This window comes from Eutrigla gurnardus, assembly GCF_963514095.1.
Source record: "Eutrigla gurnardus genome assembly, chromosome: 4".
Lineage (NCBI taxonomy): Eukaryota > Metazoa > Chordata > Actinopteri > Perciformes > Triglidae > Eutrigla > Eutrigla gurnardus.
The window spans coordinates 19,579,255-19,603,554 of NC_139918.1; the positions used below are offsets into that span (position 1 = coordinate 19,579,255).

The following is a 24,300-nucleotide window of genomic DNA, read 5'->3' on the forward strand; positions in this document are numbered from 1 at the left end:
ACTATCATTTTTTTCTGTCCAGCGCTCTTTCCATCTCTTACCCAGTTTGATTCCCATATTCACTTTTCGCCTACCCCCGAAGATTCCTAATATTTGAAGAAAAGAAAATGTAATTTCACATTTCAGGAATAAACTAATTTAGTATAGGTCAGGTATAAGAGACTGTAAAACTTCCCTCCAACATTGCTACACTAAGACAGACAATGACGGCCCACGTTTGCCCTTCAGCCCGAACTCCTTTCTGAGTTTTGTTCTGTCCTGCTTGTCCTCTAGATGCCAAAGCCTGCCCCAGCGGCGAGTTCATGTGTTCCAACCGCAAGTGCTTGGCCACCGTCTACGTGTGTGACGGCGACGACGACTGCGGGGACGGCAGCGACGAGCTCAAGTGTGCCAGCCCTCTGACCTGCGGGCCCAACCATCTCCGCTGTAACACCTCGGAGTGTGTGCCGCTCATGTGGAGCTGCGACGGAGACCCCGACTGCTCCGACAGTTCGGACGAGGGGCCGGAGCGCTGCGGGGGCGACGGCGTCCCGTACCTGCCCAACCGCCGGACTAACTGCACCGCCGAGGAGTTCCGCTGTGCCAACGGGGAGTGTGTGCGGCTGACCTGGAAGTGTGACGGAGATCCAGACTGCAAGGACAAGTCTGATGAGTCTGAATGCCGTGAGTTCCTATCTTTGTCACTTTCCTCACCTTATGTACTCCATGCACCTTGTGATTTTCTACCTTGCCCTATTGTGTTAAGGCTATCCATTCGTATTTGAAAGGCTGTCCTCTCTGTATTTAAGAGTTTGTGGAATATGTAACTGGGTTTAGGTATAGTTTCAGTCCAATAGAGACCTTGAAGAGGCTGTGTTCCACTTCCACACTGCATTTCTTATTGTAGGCAGGTTTGAGTCAGTAGTCTCACTGGAAATACACTCAAAAAGGTCAGCGTGTGTCCTATGAAAGTGATACACAGCACATCTCTCCAGCGAGCGTCTGCTCTGTGTAACTGTGGTGATATACACAACCATCTGTTCATGTTTGCAACAGGCAGTTTTTTTTTTTTTGTCTTCACATTTCTATCATCTTATTTAAATCAGTTGTTTGTGATGGTTTCAGACCAGACAACTTCCAACAACAGAAGTAGTTAAACAGAATATCCGTTTTATTTGACCTTATCTTTGCGTAGACAGTATGTTGCGTTGGATAGAATCTCAACAAACAATATTTCCTTCCTCTTCTGGGGTGTTACTTAGTCTTTTAGCACATTTCCACTCTGCTGGGAGTTAGGAGGGTTTCTTTTTTTTTTTCTAAACGTGTGTGGTAAAGAATGTGTTTCTGTTGATAAACGCAGTGTGAAGATGGGGCCTAGTGATAAAACAGGTTTTCCTATTAAGCTGGTCATGGATGGCGGAGCCCCGAAGCTCCTGTCTCTCTAAGCTAGAGTGCGAAGCCCAGATAGTCCCACGATTCATTATCAAGATGTGTGCTGCACATATCAAACCCGCCTCTCACTCTCTTTGGTGTCATACAAGAAGCACTTGGAGAGATTGATGTTTTGTTAGCCAACCGGATCCCTGGATGCACTAACTTACTTACCTTACTATTTACATTCTCTACCTCTGCTATATTCAAATCTCTGGATCATTCTCTCAGATATAGAGGAACCCTGTTTAAAGAGTATACTCCCAGTGTCACGCAATCTGTGTGTTCTCATGTGTTTCCAGGCCACAGTGTCTCCATTTCATTCCGTCCGTTCTGCTCATCTTGTGATAACACTAAGTCATATCCTCCTCTGTCATATATATTGCTTTTTAGTGTGGTTTAGAAAGGAGTTATATGAGCACACTGGGCCCCGTTGATGAAAAGCTCGTCTGTGCTTGGGATATTAATGAAATGTGGTGTGGCTTCATGCAGACTCCATCTTTGTGTTACTATATTGAAAATCATTCATCACACGCCCTTCAGGTCGACTGTCTCTGATCCAGGCTGCACCTATAAGGCTGCGAATGGAGAGAAGTAATATATGTTGTTGCACAACCAAATAGAAAATATGTAGGAAAGTAGAGAGATAAAAGTGAAATGCAACCAAAGGTCTCGGGTTCAACCCCGGGATGTTGTGTTTTTCTCTTGAAGGGATTAAAGGGGATTTACAAGTCCAATTTGAAGTGTGTATTTATGTGTGCGCCTCTTACAGCTCTGTTGACGTGTCGTCCCGATGAGTTCCAGTGCGGCGACGGTTCGTGCATTCACGGCACCAAGCAGTGCAACAAGGTCCATGACTGCCCTGACCACAGCGACGAATCTGGCTGCGTCAACGGTGGGTACACCTGTCGGATCGCTGTCGCCCGGCATGCTTGACATGGCGACTGTATTATTCTTTTATGCTGTGGCGTCTATATGCAACTCTCTTCCTGTTTGCTGTTCTGTCTGCTAGTGTAAATGTGTATCTATATATAGATATAGAGATGGATGATTCAGCATGTCTTTCTGGGGAGTTTGTGATGACTCTGCGGCTACAGCACCGGTGGTTGACGGAAGCCTGATTCACGAGTGATAACTTCCTTTTAAATAAACGCATGTGGGATTTCTCCGGGCGTAAACGATCGTGAGATCAATTACTGTAATGACCATCGACGTGATGTTGTGTGAATGCAGCCTGGTGCTTTTCGTAAGCTGATTTCATTACTTCTGACATTGATGCATAATTTACCAATGTAATCCAGAAAGACTTAAGCACTAGGACTGAGAAACTGGACCAAATAAAAGTTCAGCTTTTATTACGCTGGGCTCTTTCTGTGGGATAACATGAATATCTGAGTGCGAAGCATTTGTTGAGATATTTAAAACGACTTCACAAACTTTTTGATGCATGATGACTCAATTTGCAATAGCTATCAAGCTATACATCAGTGACGCTGCTGATCTATCGTCCGCTTTTGTGCCGCAGCCACCAGATGTGAAGGGCCCTTGAAGTTTCTGTGTAAGAACGGAGAGTGCATCGACAGCTCCAAGGTGTGCGACTCTGTCAAGGACTGCAAAGACCGATCGGATGAGCCCAAGAAGGAATGCGGTAAGAGGACCTTTTTCTCTTTTTTTTCTGCACACAGGTGCTTTGGTTGTAATCTCTGCTGTTTACAAAACGCTCTTTTACCCAGGGTGCAGTGGTACGAAATAAAGGAGATCGTGTGCGTCACCGGAGCTTTTGGCTTCTAAGCCCCCCCCGTTCAATGAGCACATTACGTACACACTATGCAAATGGATTCAAGCAGTTAATGTAGCAGCGTAATCGTGTTTGCCACAACAAAACGCCGACTACCTCCCTCCTATTACCTTGCATTTCAAAGGCTTCGGCGGCGCCTTCAAATTAGCGGAGATTCTGCGTGTACTAATTACCATCAAACGGTAGCAAAAGGCTTCTTCTACTCTGCGATCTCTCCTCTACATCTCACTTCCTGTCTCCTTTATAACTCACCGTATACTCTTCATCTCCTATTTCGCTGGCATGAGTAAATGATGGGGGGTTCCTTAATTAAAGAAAGAAATCATCATGTGTTGAAGACTCGGTCGGCTGAGAGTAAGAAGCAGGCGGACACCGTCATGACCTCAGATGAACATAAAGTTGTGATGGGAAAAGTGACAGATGGCAGAGTAGACTGACCTCTGCCAGGGATGGAAATTACAAGACTGAAACGGGTATTCCAGAGAGTAATCCTCCTATTTTTTGTCTTTCATGTCCCTCCCTCTCTCTCCTCACGTTTCTCTCCCTCTCTCCTTCAACCCGGGCCTTGTTCTCCGCTCATTAAAAGCGTGTCCACACACACCTAGCTCATCGCTCTGCTCACTCAACCATTTACTAGCAAGATGTTCCCCAACTAAAACACACAAGAAACTACACAGCGAGACAATAATAATCCCCAACTGCACCGAAACACCCATTTATACGCCGTCGCTCAGTGTGATTGCGTTCGCGGCCTCCGCCTTACATCAGAGGGAAATAAAAGGGGGACGCGTTCCTCTCTGAGCCCAAGTAAATGTTTTTCTGTGTCTCCCATCTCATTAGAAATAATGGCATATTACCACAGTACCGACTCATTACTGGGCGCGCCATTCATTTTCAACACTGCACCATCACTTCCAGCTTTTCACTGAGAAGAATGGCTGGAAATAGCATGATGGGTTTCCATGGTGAGGGAGAGAGAGGTGGAGTTGTGAAGGATAGACGTCATGTCTGTTTGCCCAAGGGAGAGTGACCTCTCAATCAAGGCTGTCCTTGGGAGTGGAAAACGCTGTCCGTGTTATCACGCAGCTTCTCCCGAGGCATCCGTTACCCACCGAGCTCCTCTCAAGGAAACAGGGATGAGGGAGTCCTCAAATAGAGACACGTCTTGGTGTTTCTTCCCGTTTGCAGTTAATTCTGAACGGACATGAAGGGAGTAAGCAGGAGCTACTTTGAGTGGCAGGTCGCTTTCACCCATCCAGCTGAATTAGAAATGGGGAATTTAACGTCGGCGGTTGAAGCAAACAAAATAAAGATGAAAATGTTCTCACAAAAAAAACACCTCAGTCAATCTTTGGAGAGTCAAATTGCTCTTTCTTTTTGGGACAATGAATAAAGAATAATGTTGGTGTGGGTGTGCAAAATCAAGATTTTTCCTGAATAGTTCATCTTGGATCCCTGCAGTCAGCGTATTTATGGTTCTGAGCCTCGTGGGGTTTAATTGTGTAGTAAATGGGGACCACACTTATCAGGACGGACTTTGAGCATTTCATTGCAAGGCAAAAGAAATGGCATCAGCAAAACCTCCTTGTGCTACAGGCATTCCTGCTATTTGTCTGACAAACGTCTCTTCTCGTTTTCAGGTTAATGCAGTTAAGTTGAAATTAGACAAAAAATAGAAAGCTCTCTTAAATAAGCTTGTACCGACCGATTTCAACCATCATGACATCCATTCATCCATCAACTCGCAAATGCTCTGCGTTTTCTCCAGGCCAACAGTTTGCTCACACACATACTGTACAGCAGCTCTGCTTTAAATGACGGATGATAAAAAGCTCCCCGGCTATCGACAAATGTGTTACACTAGATTGGGCAGGATGCTGGTGACAGAATTAAGTCTCGTATTGAGGAGGGAGGTTTCTCTTGTAGTTTATTGTCTCTTTATCACCCCGATCCAGTTGTCACTTCATTGTGCAGACGTCCTTAATTGTTTGTGTAAAATTAATTGTTTGTGCTGCTGAATTAAGTGTTGAAGAGATTTTTTTTTAGATTTAATTTTATCTCATTCATCCAGTGTGTTTTGGTTTATTTTCCCAGAGAGGTTCATGATTCATGTACCCCCCCTGATATTCTGTACTGAACAAACTGGTGGAGATTTTACCAAAATGACCTTAAAATTCCAGCCAGTGACTCTTGAGCTCTTCTTGCTATCAAGTAACTCATAAAGCCATTGTGTGCAGCTTAATCAAATCTAACAGCCTCTGCCTTCTTTACTGTTTGCCAACCTTGTGCCAGCTGCTTTGACCTAGTTTAAAATGAGAGTGGTTGTGTTTTCATACGTTGTTTTTTTGGCTTCTTTCATTCTGTTAAAATAATTACCCGTTGGTATAGAACTGGAGGAAGGAGATCGGAGTCAGCTCAAGGTCCAAACAGGGATTTAATCTTGATCAAGAGGAGAATTCACAGAACAACATGCTGGTCTGTTGCAAAGTGTAGACTCAACGTATTGTGAGACAAACATGATATTTATCCATCTTCTTGTGGGTGTGTTTTCACTCAGTTCACAGGGATGGAAGTCGTAAACTCCGATGTTTATCCAAACCTTGCATGGGTCGCAAACCCCACCTGGGTCATAAACCACACCTATGTCGCAAAACACCCATGGGTTGCAAAACGCACACAAATGGCCACAGGCCACACGTCACAGGTCACAGGACACATTTACATTCACCAAACCTTCTCATGTGTAAGTCTTCAGTTCAGATGCCTCTCATCAAGAAGTACAAAATTTCCATATCACATTCTCTGGATGCTTTTCCGTCTCTGCCTCTTTTTAAGCAGCGTGCCTGTTAAAATGTAGATGTCCTCTCTCACCGCTGCGATAGATCTGTATGGGGCATCTCAGAATCCCACACAGAATCTCCTCCACATACAAATTCCATATCTCTGCAGATGGAGCCGATTCTTGGATGTTAAGAGTTTACCGCGTGGGATGTCGCGTGCCTTTTGATCTTCCCCTTTTCACTTTTGAGCGCATCTGATATGAGGATTCAGAAAAAGGATGAAGAAGGGCTCAATAAAAGGGCTGAGATAAAATGAAGATGATGAATGCTATACATTTCCCCCACCTTTGTGGCACACGTATTAAACACTTACATACATTTTGGGCAGCTGTAGCTTAGAAGATAAAGTGGGTCCTCCTTGAATCACGTCCCATCTCCCGGCTGTCTGCATTGGAAGTGGTTTCAAGTGAGACACTCATCCCCAAGTTGTATGTGTGTATATATTATTGAAATACAGTTTAGTTTAAATTTACAGTTTAATGAGATTTTCAGAAAATGTCCCTATGATTGGCTGCATTTGACCACAGAGTTCTTTTTTTCTTCTCCCCTCCCAGGGCTGAATGAGTGTATGATCAACAACGGCGGCTGCTCCCATGTCTGCATGGACCGACCAATCGGCTTTGAGTGCCAGTGCCCGACTGGCTACCAGCTACTGGACAAGAAGACTTGTGGGGGTAAATAAAGAAAACGTCAGACTGACAGACAGACAAATAAATGAGTGGCAGGTTGGCTGCTGAGGAAGCTCGGCTCTCAGTTCTCTGGCTGTCTGGCTCTGTTTAATGGGCCTAACTAACACAGTCATAAACTACTCACTCACTCACTCACTCACTCACTCACTCACTCACTCACTCACTCACTCACTCACTCACTCACACACCCCATAACGCCCAACAAAAACAGGCGTGGGATCTGCTGGAAGGAAACAGAACGGAGAAGTCGACAGGGACGCGCCGTGTCTCCCTGTCGGCTTCTTTCTTCCCATTAACTGAATGACAACATGCCTTTGTGTGTCTCCAGCACTCAAGTTATAAATGTGCATATTTATTCATCAGTTACAGCTGTTAGTCTTAGAAATTCATTGCTATATTTGCATTTTAGGGTTTTGTTTCCGCTCTGATTTAGTGCAGCAGTGAATTGGTCGCTGTCTGTCCCCGTCTGGCCGGGTACGTCTCTCTCTGTCTTTCAGCTGATTGAAGCTCTCGTCCTCTCTTCTTCCCGCAGACATTGACGAGTGTGAGAACCCCGATGCTTGTAGCCAGATCTGCATCAACTACAAGGGGGATTTTAAATGTGAATGCTATGAAGGCTATGAGATGGACCCTGTTACAAAGACCTGCAAGGCGGAAGGTGAGTCGCAATGCAACAATGCAAGGTTTTCGGTGATGACATGATAGGATTAAAATAAGAATTATCAACGAGTCAAAATTATGCCAGATATTCTGAATTTGTAATTCATGTTCCTGCATTATAGGGCAAATCAAATAATTAGTTTTTCTATATTTTCGTGTAGTTTATAACCTACATAGTTGCTGGTGTAAAGATACATTTTCCTCCACTGAAAGTAAAAAAAAAAAAAGCTTTTTGTAACAAAACATTCTCTCAGATATTTCACTGCCTCGTTAGTGCAACCTTTCACGCTCAGCTTTTGTGCCGCGGTGTCAAAACCCCTCTTCATCTCATAATCACAAACATCTTTTTGCTGTTAGGTTCTCACCATCGCTCTGCACCTGCTTGTGTGCATCATTTAAAATCATAAAGAAAGTGAGCCGTACCGAGACAACCACTCACTTTCTCCCAGACTAAATCTGTCCTCCAGTCACATTAAACAGTTTGATGAGTGACAGACTGATGTGTTCCATCATACTGAACCACATAATTAGGTAAAGCACCTCTTCAGGGGTACCTGGCTGAGTCACGCTGGATGCTAATTGAGTCTGGTATCCCATTAGCCTTGTTGACAACAGTTGGGCGAGTGAAAAACAAAGTGAACTTCAAAGAGGCCAATTCATTTCTTTGACCTCCAACCATGGCCATAAGCTGTAAGCAAGAGGCTTACAGGAAGAGGCCAGTTTATATATTTACACTTCGGTTCCCCCAAAATGTTCATGATTTAATTGGCAGGGAACAGTGAGTCAAATGAAATGTGGTGATTTAGTCCCTGTGGCTGTCAAACGCTGCGCTTTCATTTCCCTCAATTAGGCTGAACAGATATATCAAAGCTCAGCACTTGTGTGTGTGTTTGCATTTGTACACACTGTGTGTGTGTTTGGATTGTATCTGCCCCTCGCCTCTGTTTGCGTTGGTGTATTTCTCCGTGCACGACTGCCTGGCGTGTTTGCTATCAGTTCATCAGGGCCAGGAGGGAACTGTGTGTCTGGCTGTGTCAAAGGCAGCAGTCTTTAGGGAATGCAGCAGTTCCACCGCTGCCGTGACAGTCCATAAAACCAGCAGGGCTATTTTTCCTCTTAAGGGGTTGGAAATGTTGTCATGGTAATGGGTAGATTTTGAGATCTCTTTAGTCCTGACCAGCACTGTCATCAGTCCAACTTGGGGATGGGAGAGGGAAGACAGAAGGAAACGTGCAGGGGTACGACGCTACAACGAGGCTACGACACAGACTGTCAAAAGGGAAACCGGGGCGAGAGAGCCATTAATGAGAGAGTATCATATCTGCCTCAGGAGATAACTGGCTGCAGCTGCCGTCCTATTACCATGCAGTGTCAGAAAGAGAGAGGCTCAGTATAGATGTTACAAGACAAAGGTGGGCCAAAAGTGATATAACCGTCCCTGCAGGCATCAAACCCACTTGGAATTTTCCCGCCTGCATTATACGTTAGTAAACATAAAGGCATGAGAATATAAAATGTTCCCGGGCTAATTAAAATACATCCTGGGTGACCTTATCACACACGGACAGCTCTAAAAATAGGTAGTGCCCCCAAAATGTAACAAGGACACACTGTGATGTAGATGCTCAGTGCTAATGTGTTCTAGATGTAATACTGTAGCATAACGAACCTACCAAACCCAGTCCATACCTGATGTGACGGCAAGAAACTGCCTTTTGTGTCAATTGGACATTGAAAACATGTTAATTTTCTATTATAAGGCTATTTGTCTTTTAGTTTATATGAAGGTTATTCAAGGTTAAAATGTGGAAGTTTAGTAGATGTCTTATCTGTACTACTGTGGGGGAAGTTGTTGATGGTCAGGATAGTCATTTATCTACAATAACTTGCACAAAGGCCAGTGCTTTAAAGGGTAGAGTGGAAAGCACAACACAAGGAACAAAAAAGCCCTTCTACAAATTATGTAAATTGCTGCTAGATACCATGCTAATTTAAAACTACAATTATGCATTTAAATACTCTTGAATCCCTTGAAATGAAAAAAAAAGCAAAAATGAACCAATTAAAAGATTAAAATACAAACGTATCGGCTAATCAACATCAGGGGGAAGTTAAACAACATCTTGTGTACACTTTAATTTAGTTACATATTTTGGCTATCAATTTGAAAATATAATGATCTGAGGAGGGGTTTACCATTTAAATGTATGTTTTACTTAATTTCTATTTATCACTTTCATAAGAAACCAAATTTCATGAAAATAAATTGAGATACAGTTGATTTTGTATTTTGAGTCTCCATCTCCTGATACACATTCTATGTGTTTCTGGTAGAATGACCACATTGCAATTGAATGCTTGGTCAATATATATTCATAGGTGGCGAGAAGAATCCCTTTAGCACCCTACCTAAGACGGTCAGTGCAGGAAAACCAGTGCATGCCAACTACAGGATTTCTCCATTGGTGCATTCCTAAACAGCCAAAAGAGCAAATATGCAACTTGATAATTGTCACTTTTGCAATTCTATTTCAATGAACATTGTACAACAAAGTACAATAAAATATACAGACTTACTTGCATTTGAGATGCATTCAACTACCAGGTAGACTTCCAGTCCATATTGCCCCTATCATTGACATAGTGCAGGTATTAAAAGACACTATTGACATTATACTGTCACAACTTTGAGGGAACTCATTAACTGATCCGTATTTTGTGTTATGTTGCGAAGACAAACCGAATGTTAAGGTGCTCCTGATCTATATTTACAAGGAGAACCCAATAAGCTGCGTACAACTTAATTATGTATCAAGACACACGGATCCATACAGAAACTATTCAGCGGTTCTTAATGAAGGACTATTGTTCCGGCACTCTTGTTAGAGGAGGATATCGAGCTGTATCACACAAGCTTCATGTTATTTGTCTTTGTTAAAAGTTGACATTTAGAGTATTGACTTAAGTGCCACAAATATGCAGCAGGACATTAAGCCTTTTGAGACTGTGGTGACGGCTCTGTTGTTACTGTATAGGAATGTCTGTTATCCCCTGACAAATAGCATTTCCCATCCTAGTCATCAGTCTTATCCGACACACGAACATGTCGATGCGGTGCTAAAAACAATCTCTCAGGCTTATCAGCATCTCACTTCTTTAAGTCCTGCCTGCACAGCAGTATTATGCTGCATGTTTAATTATTGACACATACGTGGGTACAGCCAATATTTCTTATTTCCAATCTAAATCCAGACCTCAGAATGCTTTCTATCACAAGTGTTGATTTGTGAAGATGATCTTGCTGAACAAAATGTGTAAGTATCATAAATATGTGTTTGATACAGCGCTTTCTTTCTGCAATGATCAAATAATCCAAATTGTTATGTAGGGAATCAATGCCATGCTAACATCTAGGGCCATTCCTGCAGCACTCTATAGTTACATGCAGTGCTGTGCATAGAGGATCTCAGAGCAGTTTTTTAATAGGAGATTTAACAGGAGAGATGTCGATGACCCTTCTCCGGGCTCTTTATGAAATTGTCAAAGCTGATTGGCCCTTATTGAAGTACATCCCAAGTCTACCTGCCCTTAATGTATTCCTCTTCCTAATGTATTCATGCTGCCTCTGGATCTCTTTGCACTATGACTCTTCTGTGATTGTAAAGCTGAATAAACTGTCCCATACTTAGGCTGCAAGTTCACACCGTTTTCCCGGGTGTTACATGTTCTTGATGCTGTTTGCAGGGAAGAGCCCTTACCTGCTGTTCACCAACCGGCATGAGATCCGACGCATCGACCTGGTGAAGAGGGACTACAGCCAGGTGGTGTCCACCCAGAAGAATGCCGTAGCTCTGGACCTGGACGTGGCCAACAACCGCGTCTTCTGGTGCGATCGCTTTCACCGGAAAATCTACAGGTAAACCCGAGTTAGGATTACAAACCCAATTTCATTTCAGGGCCAAAAATCAAACCTCATTTTACATTTTTAGAGTTCAGATTGGAACACTTATCCTAGATCTGCTTCATCCACACACTGGTCGCAGTGAAGGAAAGCACATTGCTTTTGCCAGATGAGTGACAACTTTGTCTGGTTCATTTTCTGTAACCAATGTAGCATTAAAGCATGGTGGAATTTGCCAGCTAGCTAAGTAGCGGACATCTGGCTTGTTATCTTGCTAATTGTGGCCAAAGGCAGGGCTTCCGTCACTCTCTGTCACTGATCAGTGGAACAGTGTGTGTGCACAAGATACTATCATAATGGAGCCCACTCTGAAAAACATTGCTCTGTGGTCAAAAGGGTTCCAAATGTTACCTTTAATTTAGATCACTAACACAACAGACTAGAGCTACTTATAGAAATTTAGGCCTAAGTATATCTTATTTTACTGTAACACTAGTTGAGTTTGGGAACACACCTTACTCTCCATTGGACTCCTGAGGAATGCATGATTTGTTTCAATACTGTTGCATTCTGATTTAAGTCCCCCCCACACAGAATATGATATAATTAAACTGTGAAAATTGCAAAGTATACATAGCATTTATTGTTCATGCTGGATTGTATACTTTGCAATTGTCATGGTTTAATTGTATAAAAATGTCCACATTTTAAAGATAAGATAATCCTTTATTAATCCTGCAGCAGGGAAATGTATAGTATTACAGCAGCAGAGAGGATGGTGGAGCAACAGAGGCAAAACAGAACAAATGTAACTGTTACTGGCTCAGATCAGTACTAATCAGTAGACGGGCAGTTGGATCCCCGGCTCCTCCTGTCTGCCTGCTGAAGTGTCCTCGGGCAACATACTGAACCCCAAATTACTCCCATGGCCATCGGTGTGTGAGTGTGTTAGTTTGGATCCTGATGGGCAGATGACACACTTGCATGGCAGCCACTGTGTACACTCAGTGTATGAATGTGTGAATGGGTGAATGTTGACTTGTAGTGTAAAGTAAGACTAGAAAAGCACTTACTAAATGCATTTACATTCAACATGTATCTACAACTAGGAGGGACACTCAACATTGTATACCTCTGGTTTCCAAACATGAAGATTTCAGCTATTATCTATATATCTACTATATATCAGATGTTTAAGATAATCTGGGACTTGACTGACACCTGATAAACCAATCCTTGCTTGTTGCTCCCTGGCATGAGTTGATTTGCTGTGCATCTTCTTGTTCAGTTTTTTTTATTTAAGCCAATGAGTTGATGGCTCAGGTCGCCAATTATTTTTAGATTAATTTCACCCTTCCTATTGTATTCCAGCTACAATTTCTCCTCAGTGTGAGTGTGTTCTTATTGGACCACTTAGTTTTCTTTAGATGTTAAGAGAAAAGCTCTCTAGGGAAACTAAAATTGAAATTCCCGTTCTGGTGCACAGCTGCCTGGCCCTCACCTCACACCTCTGCTGGGGCCAAATGCTCAGCAGACAGGGCAACTCCTGATTTAGGCCTTGTCTATTCTGATAAGTGGTCCACCTAAGAAGGAAGATAACCCCTGGATAACCTTGCATATGGCTCAAGGCTCAATCTCACATACCAGTCCCATTCTCCACTGTTGCAGCTCAGGAAATGTTAATGTATACATCAGACATGATGATACATAATCTTCACAGTCCACTTTATACCCACTCACCGTTTATCATATTCATTACAAGTCACATCATTTAGTCACGCAGGGTTTTTGCTAGATTTGTTTTCAGAGCTATGATTGCAGTTGCTTTGCTTTAGTTACAGTCTAGCTACGGTTTTTAAAATGATTAAGCTTGTAATAAAACTGAATATTTGACAAGGATAAGTATTTTTTAATGGGGACCATGTTATATGTATAGTGTAAACAGATTCATCATATGGCAAAATAGAGCCCCAGCAGGCAGTTGACATCCCTCCATCGACTTTGCACTAATGGCTGGCTCGCCGTACACTTTGACTTGCATGTTCTCCTCGACTGAAAATACTCCCCGTTACTGCCCTCCCTCCCCCCCCCCCCCCCCCTGCAGTGCCTTCATCCATGAGGCCAGTGACCCCTCCCAGCAGGTACCATTGCTGGATTCTCTCCTGCAGACCCCCGTGGGTCTGGCCCTGGACTGGCTCCAACACAACCTGTACTGGGCTGACTCCGGAGATAAATCCATCTCCGTGGCCTCAGTGGATGCCACCAAGAGACGGGTCCTCATCAACACCGACCTGAGTGAACCCCGGGCCATAGCGCTGGATCCCCATCATGGGTAAGGAGGAGATGTACTTTGTCCAGGAACACATTACCGAATGCCTCGACCTGCATAATGACTTCATAATGTATGCTAATAACTAAACTAAATGCTATTAATTTGCATAAAAAACACAGTACATCAGCATAAAATAGTGTGAATTTATTTATATGGCTTATGCTCCCCTATATGTCTTTTATGAAAGATGATGGTGAGTGACCCCAGATAAAGATTTGTTAAGTGATTTCAGCCAAGGTCCCAGGAAATGAAAAAACATAATCTTCTTCTGGGACCATGTCTAATAATAAACATAAGAACATTAGTTTTTTTTTTTTAAATGTGGGAATCCAGCGGAACAAGCCTATGACCCACTTAGCATTCTGAATGAATAGTTTTTTAGAAATTCTGTCCCAGATGATCGCTTCTAATCTGGGAAGCTTTGTGAGTTTTTGCCAGCATTTTGCTTCTGCATCGTTTGTGTTCTGGTGATCCAAACCCTGATGACAAAAAACAGACACAAAATGAACAGGCATAGCCTAAAATGAGGTACACATTGATGACGTCGCTGATGATGTACATTAGCACAGCTGCAGAGTTTGCATTGATTGGCTGCATCTGATCATGGCTGATGATGTTGTGTGTGACTGAACTGCTGGTCTTTTTCACTGGTGTTGTGATGTGATGGTGCTGAACGGACAGCACCCATAGACGGCACTTTACACAGATCTTTTGTTCCAGTTCTGTTTATTTCTGTCTCTAATGTGATTTTGTAACATGCCAGCTGTTTTTCATTTTTCCTGTTCCTATGTCAAAACCACAGTTCCGCAAATTCATTCCTAGACGTCAAATCAGAGACAATATTGCCTCTGCTGTATGTTCAGTCTGTAGGGGGAAAAATGTGTTTTCAGCTGCCTTTTGAAAGGAATGTCGTTGCCCTATATTTTGCAGCCTGTTTTAAAATAGGCTGCATATCACATAGGCATTTTTTAGCGCTGTCATTGTGTGTTGTCATCTTGCCTGTGCAAAAATAGTGTCAGTGCAGTCCTCCATAATAAATCTAAAAGAGCATTATCTGACTCATAAAAAATGTGAGACTAAGTTAGTAAATCAACGCCTTGCGTCTAGGCGACATCTCTCTGTTCTTATTCCAGACAAACGAATTGATGAGGACATGTCTCAAACCAGGAAAACAGGGACTGTTAGTACGTCACCAGACTATCAATTGCATTATAAATCTAAACAGTTATAAACAGTATAATACGCAGTATGAGTTGAATTCACATGTCTTGCTGAGCGCAGCAGCACTACAAGAACACTCCCATTATAACACAGTACGTGTGCTCCCTTTGTTCATTGCAGCTTCATGTACTGGTCAGACTGGGGCACGCGAGCCAAGATAGAGAAGGCCGGGATGAATGGAGTGGACCGACAGGTGCTGGTGGCTGATAACATTGAATGGCCCAATGGCATCACTCTAGGTGAGAGGAGAGCAGCTCTTATCCTTATGTTACATATTACACAGTGCTTAATTCTTTTCTTTTGTTGCAATTGTTATGCATCACTGAATGTGCCTGAAGTGTATTCCTTTAAAAAGAGCTAATCAACACATTGCAGGTCAAATGTAATTGAAATCAAAAGTCTAAATGTTTAATGATAATGGGTATAATAGATGAATAAAGTTGCTTTTTGAATATGATTTGAAGTGTTTGAGAAGTTATAGATCGACACAGTAAAACTTGCTGTTGTGCAACTGTGAGAATCTGACATTTTAAAACGTAATCAATAGAGTGCAAGAGTTCTTACCACCAAGACAATCAATTTCTACTCAGCTTGAGAAAGTCTTATCCACCTGTGTGTGTGTGTGTGTGTGTGTGTGTGTGTGTGTGTGTGTGTGTGTGTGTGTGTGTGTGTGTGTGTGTGTGTGTGTGTGTGTGTGTGTGTGTGTGTGTGTGTGTGTGTGTGTGTGTGTGTGTGTGTGTCTCTCAGATGTCGCCAACAGGCGTCTCTACTGGGTGGATTCAAAGCTGCACCTTATAGCCAGCGTGGACCTGAACGGCGCTCACCGCAGAACGCACGTGTCATCGGTGGAGCGACTGGGACACCCCTACGCTCTGGCTGTTTTTGAGGTTTGCGTGCAACACATTTGTAATGATTTGTCCGTGGTGTTATCCAGTCTCCCACATCGCATCATATCTACATCTCGCTCATTAGCCTCGCAGGGGCCTCAAGTGTGACTGGGAGTCTGAATGTAATGACTGTTAAATTCAATTGTGTGTGTGTGTGTGTGTGTGTGTGTGTGTGTGTGTGTGTGTGTGTGTGTGTGTGTGTGTGTGTGTGTGTGTGTGTGTGTGTGTGTGTGTGTGTGTGTGTGTGTGTGTGTGTGTGTGTGTGTGTGTGTGTGTGTGTGTGTGTGTGTGTGTGTGTGTGTGTGGGATTGACTGGTTGAGCATACTAAACAGAAGATGGCTATAGAGAATAGAGAGCAGCCTAAAGCAGCCCACACTCACTCATGCTTTTGGTCATCAGCCAGCTGTGTGTCTTTTGTCTTATCAATCATGTAAAAAGTACAATATTCCTTTCTGAAAAGTAGCGGAGCAGATGTATATAAATTTTAAAATTTCCACTGAAGTAATAGATTATAATTATTTTCCACCGCTGCTAAAAGGTTCTCTTGAAAATACAGCTGTCCAAAGCATAACCTTGAGAGCTCATCTCATTGTCCTCCACCCTGCAGTCAGTCCTGTAGAGTAACTCACAGACATGATGATGACTCCCCTCTGGTCCGATACCTCATCGATCCGGGGCGTCTCCGCTCGCTCCCCACCTTGTGACAACAAGGCGACCTTCTTGTCAGGATGTTGAACATTTACCAACCTCGTGTTATTGACTGAAGCTTGTCGTCGTGCGCATCGCATTACCATCTCTGTCTGACTCAGTGACTGACTCAACACAAACGCTACACACTGGTGTGGTTAAGGCGAATGGTCCCGCTGGGGATGAGCCTGTAGTTTCTAAGGCAACCGCAGAAAATGTCAGAATGTCTCCTTAAACGGTTGAGGGAGTGAACTGGGGAAACGGATCAATTAATAAACAACAAGTATGGTTAAATTTTGCCTTTGAGCTAATATATTTTGATGTAAATAGGATGTGATTTAATCATTTAAGACCCGACTCTGTAATGAACCAGAACGGATGTGCCAGACGAAAGCTCTAAAAATAAAGATCAAGCAATAGATTGAATGTTCTTCCAGGATGCATCGCCTTGTTTATTGCACGTCTGCTGCTTACCGTTGCGCTCCAATTGAATTAAACATGTCTTAGTTGCCATTAAATCTCTGCATTTGCATTTTCCTTGAAGGATTCATCGCCTCATATTATTTGCAGCAAAAGCCACATTAACACATTCTCTCTACTGCAAAGAGATAATAAGACTGTGTGGGGAAAACAAATATTAATCAGCGCACATTTCACTTGCCCTAATTTTTCTCTCTATTATTTCCCCTAAAATAAATTAAACTTGTACTCTGAGGCAAGCACTTACAGCTGTGTGTTCTCCCAAAGCATGCATCTGATGTGAGGCTGTGAACTAAACGCTACCATCAGCAGCACACTGTTGCTGAGCAGATGTGACGATATAATGCTCTCCGATCCGATTCCCGCTGCAGGATCGCATCTACTGGACGGACAGAGACAGGGCGGCGGTCTTCATGGCCAACCGGCTGACGGGTCAAGACATCCACACGCTGGCTGAAAACCTCAACGACCCCCATGACATCGTGGTCTTCCACCAGCTCCGCCAGCCCCAAGGTGTGTGAGCGACTCCGCAATGTGTGTCCGCACCGTCTTATTGCTTTGTGAGCATCAATGTCGACCCCCACATGAATAAATGATGGCGAGACTAGTGACTGTGGCGGAGTGATTAAAGCACCCGGGAGGGACGGCGCATTTACACATCTGTTAAAAGCTTGTCCTCCCTCCAGCCTGCTTTCCTCAAACAGCACAATCCAGGTTTGAGTTGAACTGAACCAAGCCTTTTCTTATGTCTTTCCACTTTATAACCTAATACCTTCCCTGGTTTGTATCTAAAGCTTTCCGGATGAACACAATGGTGTTATCCCTGGCACAGTAGCGCAGAGTCTAATTAATATTTACAGCAAGTTGTCTGTATGATGCCAGACTCCTTCCCTTTGTATTCTTTTTAGAGTTTGTTGACGCATTGTGATGGGCTTTCGCAAAAGGGAATTCAACAGCGTTCACAGCGGGGGAACAATAAATTGCAGCAACTTCTTCTGTCTTTCACCGACTCCTCCATCTCCCCCATGTTGAATAAGTGATCGTGTTATTTATATAACCGTAGCTGTGTAACTCTCCATGTGACTCTCTTCCCCTCTGTCACTGTCTGCAGGCCCAGACAGCTGTAATCTGGGCAGTGTGGCCAATGGAGGCTGTGAATACTTGTGTCTTAAGGCTCCGCAGATTACCGAACACTCGCCCAAATACACCTGCGCCTGCCCTGACGGACAGGACTTGGGGCCTGATATGAGAGGCTGTGTGCCAGGTGAGCATGCTTACAAGTGTTCATTCAGAGTATTAAGTGATCAATAGCACCTAAAGGGATTTATTGGGCAGAGAGCCAAGGTGCTTACTGTGCAGATAATCAGATTCTGCTTCGCTAAAGGAAGCTCTTGGTTTTTTTTGTGAGGAATTGTGGGCAGTTGCCTCCTAATTAAGTGCCAACAAGCGTTACATTTAAAACAAATTTAATTACATGCATTTGAAGCACCTTTCAAGGGACCCGTGGATGCTTTAAACATGTGTGTGCAGAACATATCCTATAACATAACAGAAAGTCATTCATTGCTTAATTATTTCACATTGTATTCAAGTGGACACTTTACTGCCTGAAACTTACTGCTGTTTGGAAATGATTATTCATAACTGGCTGAATGCATCTCATCACAGTGCTAATACAGTAAACACAATGTAATAAATCAGTTAATATTTTATTCGTAAAAAACAAACATTTACTGAACCTGTAAATAGAAGCAACATATACAGATGGTGTATACTTAATGTTGCATTGATGTTGAGATTATTTTATGGATTTTAGAGCAACAACAATGTCCGTTTCTGTGGTTCTCTTCCTTCCTTTGCAGCAGCACCAAGAGACGACTTGCCACCTACATCCTCACCTCCGTCTGGATTTACACCTGGCACCGGAGCAACCGTGGCGGAAGACTTCCCACCGCCCTCAGGGAGAGTGTCGCAGGCGGACGCCACCCCCCACGTGACCACGGCCCCCTCTGGTGCCCTCGAGCTCCTCACACCCCTCTCCACTCTGAAGCCTTTGTCGTCGCAAGAGTCCAAGGCGCTGGGCTCGCACTCCACCGCCACCGTCGTGGTCATCTCCACCACAGCTGCAGGGGACAGCAGCGTCTCTCAACACTGTAAGTGAAATAACCATCAATCAATACTGACGCTGTGTGAAGATAGAAACAGATGTCCGAGCATTTATTCCTTCACATTCCTACATTAACTTCAAGAAATCCATTGAAAAATGTTCCTGTGGAATCTGTATGATTTAAGTTAACAAGTCAGGAGTTAACAAGCGTTTGGCCCAAATCTATGGTAAAGGGCACTTTGACCTGAGCGTCCTCTGCTCTTGTTAAGCACCACATTCTACAGTCCTATTCACACTCATAATGTAGCTAACAACCTCACCCTCAATGTAACGACGACATTAAAGTGAGGTATCCACTCCCCCCCAACAACCACGCTCGGCCGTCTCTAATCGGACCGATGGATGGTCGCCTTGAAAATGTCTCCTTTCCCCCCCAATAAATTGTGCTGCGTGTGGCCTGTGGGGTGTTTGCAGGTCTGCGAGGGCGCGGGTGCACTCGTGTAACCGTCGTTAGATGAGTGCGTTAGTATGCATGTGATATGTAAATGAGAGTGAGGTGACATTGGAGCCCGATGGCGCCTGGACGGACGGTCAGGGGTAGTGTCAAGGTCGCACTCCCTGCAAATGCCAAGCGACTCATCATTTTCCGCTTCCTCTTTCATTTTTCATTATCTGTAAAACACTCACAGTCGTGCACGCACGATCAGCCGCTCCCCGCCACTCTGTTTAATCTCCCTTCTCCTCCACCGGCTCTCCCGTCCTGCCTCTCCTGCTAATCTCTCACTCTGTTTCACACACATTTTGTTTCATCCTGGACGCTCTCGTCCTCTCCCGCTCCGCCGTCCTCTCTGACCGTCGCTCTGACTACTCTTTCTCTCTCGTTCCATCTCTCTTTTCAGCCGGGAGCGAGCACTTCCTGCTGGGTGAGAACCTGACGGTGGCTGTTTTGGGAGTGGTCATCCCCATCGGTAAGTCATCAGAAGCTGTCTTGTCTGTGTAAAAGCGCTGTCTACCTGCTGCCGATGGCCACTCGTGTTTGTAGTCCATCCACCCTGACCCTGCCGTGGCAGGATGAGAGAAGCCGGGCCTACAGGTCTTCCTCGCTGAGGTTTCTCGGGAGTCATTTTGTCTGACATTACTGCCATGCTGCATTATTCACTTCACACTGTGTTGTTGTGTTGGGTTCTGCTACAGCCAGGTCTGTCAGTAGACCTTTTGTCTATGTGTGGCCAGCATATAAGCAGGAAAGCATTAAGGATTTGTACACCTTCATTGAAAAACATAATCTGTTACACTAATGTTATCTAGCTATCCACATTGTTTGGGTTTTATGTTCCCAGTTTTTAGAACCAGGTGCATGGAACTGAGACTCCCAGATACAGTCCTTTCTACACCTACAGCTCTCTGTTATCAAAAGGCACATATGCCTTTCACAGTGATAACTGTTGCAGATTTACCACTCAAAATTCTTAGTTATTCTTTAGACAGTGGGTCCTTGATTTCAGACAAAAGTAGACGAAAGCAAGGTTTTCATTTATTTTGGGCAGGTGTCAATTTTGAAGGCTAGAACCACAAATTCAGCTATTGATTTTATCAGCTGTAAGTCTGTGAGTTCATTTAAAATGCTTCTTTAAATATATAAAACATGATGACTTCATAAATGTGTTCAAATAAAGTGGATTAAGCTTCATCATATTCCAGGAAAAAGGTCAGAATCCTCAACCAGTTGATGATGTACATACAAGACCGTATAGAAGAAGTTGGTCCAAGTATCATCAGTATATTAAGGAATATTTGTTTTAACAACTGTTTGGCCCCATAGCTTACTTAATTATTTGTATTTTCAAACAGTATGTTCTCACTGTTTGTGTTTGGCACACGTAAATCGGTCACATTGGCAGAGATGATGATTGGACAATCTGTCAATTTTGTTTGCAGAACTCAGAAATTATATAAAAATAATTCAATAGCAACATATTTTCCCCAAAAACATTAAAAAATGTAATTAAAAATACTTAATCTGGACAATGGAACTGTCCTTTAAAAGATGAATATTTGATAATAATAATGTTGTATTTTAATAATTTTGAGTAAAGCTCGTCCTTCTTTGACACATACTGAAAATAATAAATTAAAAAAAGAAGAACAAGTCTAAAGCCCATACAACACCAAAGTGAAACATGCCAGCCGACTGTTTAAAAAAAAAAAAAAAAAAAACATGAAAGCGTTTTGGTGTTATTGGTGTAATTTAATAAAGCAATATTGAATTACATTTGCTAGTTGTCAAGAGATTATGATATAATGTAATGGTACCAATTTGTGCTCCCCAAGGATAGTTTAGAAGTAATTTCCTCCAAAGCCAGACCACTAATGATGCTCCACACAGCCGACTGCATTGAAAGTCTGTTGGTGGGTGTTGGTGGCTTTGACCCGAGGATGAGCCGAGCCTCACACACACACAACCTCTCTATCGCTGCCCCCCCGTCCTCTCTGTCCCCCGCATGCCTGTCCTGCTCCTCTCCCTGCCTCTCATTTCACACCATGGACTCGTTCTGCCTCGTTAACGCTCCCCCTTCCCGTGTCCCTGCCGCTGTGTGTTAAACGCATGCAGTTCCTATCGTTGCCACAGTGGTGTTCGGCCTGGTGTGCGCCGGAGTCTACCTGGTTTGGCGCAACTGGCGGCGCAACTCCACCAAGAGCATGAACTTCGACAACCCCGTCTACCGCAAGACCACCGGCGAGGGCGAGGAGGACGAGATCCACATCGGGCGGACCGACGGTATGGGGCACCACCCGCACCACCACCCGTACCCGCAGGGCGTCAACATGGGAGTCGTGGGCGCTGGGGGCGGCACCTGCCCGCAGTTCATCGCCCTGCCGCTAGGGGGCAGCATGCCCGATCCGGGGACTCACTGGTACACGGAGCAGCCCATGCTCTCCACCGCAAAGTGACCCACAAGAGCGGATCCAGGGGGACGACGGCCACTCGAGCACGTGCACACACAGTGAGGTCAGGGCTGACGTGGACTGAGTTTGCAGAAGGAACGAACATGTCATCAGTGTAACACGCAGCCATCCGCAGCCATGCGCGTCGCAATTTAAATTGGGAAAAAAAGCAGAATTAATGAGATTAACACGATTCTTTAAAAAAAAAATGGTTTCATACCTTTTTTTTGTGTGCTGGAGCTGGATCTACTTTTCTCCAGAGGTGCTGAGAGATAATTACAGAATTTTGAAAGTGATGTAATGTGTTCCCAACATTGACCTAAACGGGAATATGGAGTCAGACTGGTTCCTCTTTTGCATTGATCAGTGAGTGAGGTGTGTGCTGTGCATCTTCTATTTTGTGACAGGACTGGTGAGACGTTCTGTTTTGTCCTTGATGTATTAATTTGGGCTCCGTGTTATTCCTGGTGGGCCACGGAGCTCTGGGAACACAGTTTAGGGAGGAGGAGCTCCGAAAACTGGGACAGCAACTGCGTTGGTGGGACAATCTGTACAGATTCATGTTCAAATCACAAATGTCATAAATGTCATTACCGGAGCTGTCGTTTGTTTTGTTCCAGGTTGTTTTATTTTTATTTTTTTTTAATCTGATAGATTTGAAGGACAGGTTTCCACCCTCGTATGCTTTTTCTCTGATAAAGAGGCAAGACTCTACGGGTGCAGACAGTTGATTTGAGGGTCAATGTTTTATTTGACCTCCAACGCCTGAGTTTTGGTATAGAGCAGGAGATTTGTGAATTGGGGAGGAGAAAATGGAGACATACACTATTTAGACTAACTGGAAGACAAGACGATGTGAGGTTAGAGGGAAGCGGATTTTATGCAGGAGTTCTTTCTTACTGTGACTTTTTTAGATGTTAAAGGGTTTTGAGAAAAGCAATAGACTCCAGCTTTTAGTCGGGCTGCAGTGTTACGTGGTTGACGAAAATCCTAGAGTGTTAAGAATTTTATTTGATCACCCGCTGTTGACTGTGACAAACAAGCACCTATACACACTGTAGGGGTGCACTGCTGGCAAATCCATGCTGTTCTCCAGATACAATGTGCACTTGCCCTCCCAAAACACAAACAGCATGCATAATTGCTCACCAGCTGACAATGCAGCCATTCATTGTTCCAGGCAAGACACATACACACACACACATGAATACACGCACACACACACACACATGAATACACGCACACACACACACACATCCACACAAGCAAGCTGGAGCCCACAGCCCGCTCCCCTCCTCCTCCTGAGATGGCCGATATCTGAGCAGACAGTTTTGGATAGTGCCATGTGGGAGGGCCCAGCTGGTAGCTGCATGATGAAAAAAGACCTGTCATGTGATGTAACCACAGCAAACAAAAGTGACTCTGATGTAATGAGGTTGAGACCAGATTTTCCCATCAGTGAACATGCTCCATGCTGGTAAAGACACTGTTACGCCATTCATAAACCTTAAAAGTCTGTGAGTGCTTGTGTGTGCGTGCGTGTGTGTGTGTGTATATATGTATGTGTATGTATGTATGTATGTATGTGTGTGCTCTTGTGTGTGAGTGTGTTCATTATTATGCATGAGAGTGCTAACGTTCATCCCACAGCCATATTTGAACCGTTTTGTATGCTATTTGTTGCACAACCCTCTTAGAATGCCTTCTGCATTGTGTATTGCATGGAACAAAACCGTGTGTGAAGGTGTGTGGATACACAGGTGTGTAAGTGCGTGTGCGTGCGTGTGTGCGTGTGTGTGTGTGTGTGTGTGTGTGTGTGTGTGACACTGGAGAAGCTTTGAGGGTGCTTTTTGATTCATTGATTTGTAAATATGTTTTCATAAGGTTTTTGATAATGTATTATACAGTTATGTAAAAGAAAGATGTACATAAGATTTTAGATAAAGTGTTGACAGGTATATTGTTTTATTTGTATAAAAGCAGAGCACTGCATTCCCTGATTGTATGAAATCTGAATTATCCACCAAAGTGGTTTGTGTTGTTTTCTTGCTGTGCACCGTTTAGCATCCTTTTTGTGTGCAACCCTTTTTCCTCCGTTAGCCCAGGTATTACATGGTGTCCCCTCCCCCCCGAAAACCTCCCATATCTTTGCAACGCATCCCGACCTCTGTGTTAATGAGATGACTGTGAATCTTTCATGAAAAGGACCGGGATCAGCCAACTATTATACATGCAAAGATAAACTGTACGAAGACCAAACTGGTTCCATTTTTGATTTTCTGTAATGGATTACTTTTGAATATCTCTATATATTGATATATAAAATCTGACTGAAAATTTC

General features: G+C 43.7%; 1 protein-coding gene across 3 annotated transcripts in view; it reads left to right on the forward strand.

Moving 5' to 3' along the window:
- Positions 1-24,300, forward strand: part of LOC311012046 (low-density lipoprotein receptor-related protein 8-like) — a 63,260-nt gene extending 38,960 nt beyond the window's left edge. The window contains exons 5-18 of one of the 3 annotated variants that reach the window (XM_084007333.1): positions 274-663; positions 2,183-2,305; positions 2,936-3,058; positions 6,603-6,722; positions 7,270-7,395; positions 11,142-11,313; positions 13,403-13,630; positions 14,972-15,090; positions 15,599-15,738; positions 17,278-17,419; positions 18,018-18,170; positions 18,769-19,059; positions 19,913-19,981; positions 21,625-24,300. In XM_084007333.1, the coding sequence (XP_083863459.1) occupies positions 274-663; positions 2,183-2,305; positions 2,936-3,058; positions 6,603-6,722; positions 7,270-7,395; positions 11,142-11,313; positions 13,403-13,630; positions 14,972-15,090; positions 15,599-15,738; positions 17,278-17,419; positions 18,018-18,170; positions 18,769-19,059; positions 19,913-19,981; positions 21,625-21,965 (2,537 nt within the window). In that variant the 3' untranslated portion in view covers positions 21,966-24,300. The remainder of the gene's footprint in view (positions 1-273; positions 664-2,182; positions 2,306-2,935; positions 3,059-6,602; positions 6,723-7,269; positions 7,396-11,141; positions 11,314-13,402; positions 13,631-14,971; positions 15,091-15,598; positions 15,739-17,277; positions 17,420-18,017; positions 18,171-18,768; positions 19,060-19,912; positions 19,982-21,624) is intronic. The other 2 variants (XM_084007335.1, XM_084007334.1) reach the window with 2 other exon arrangements.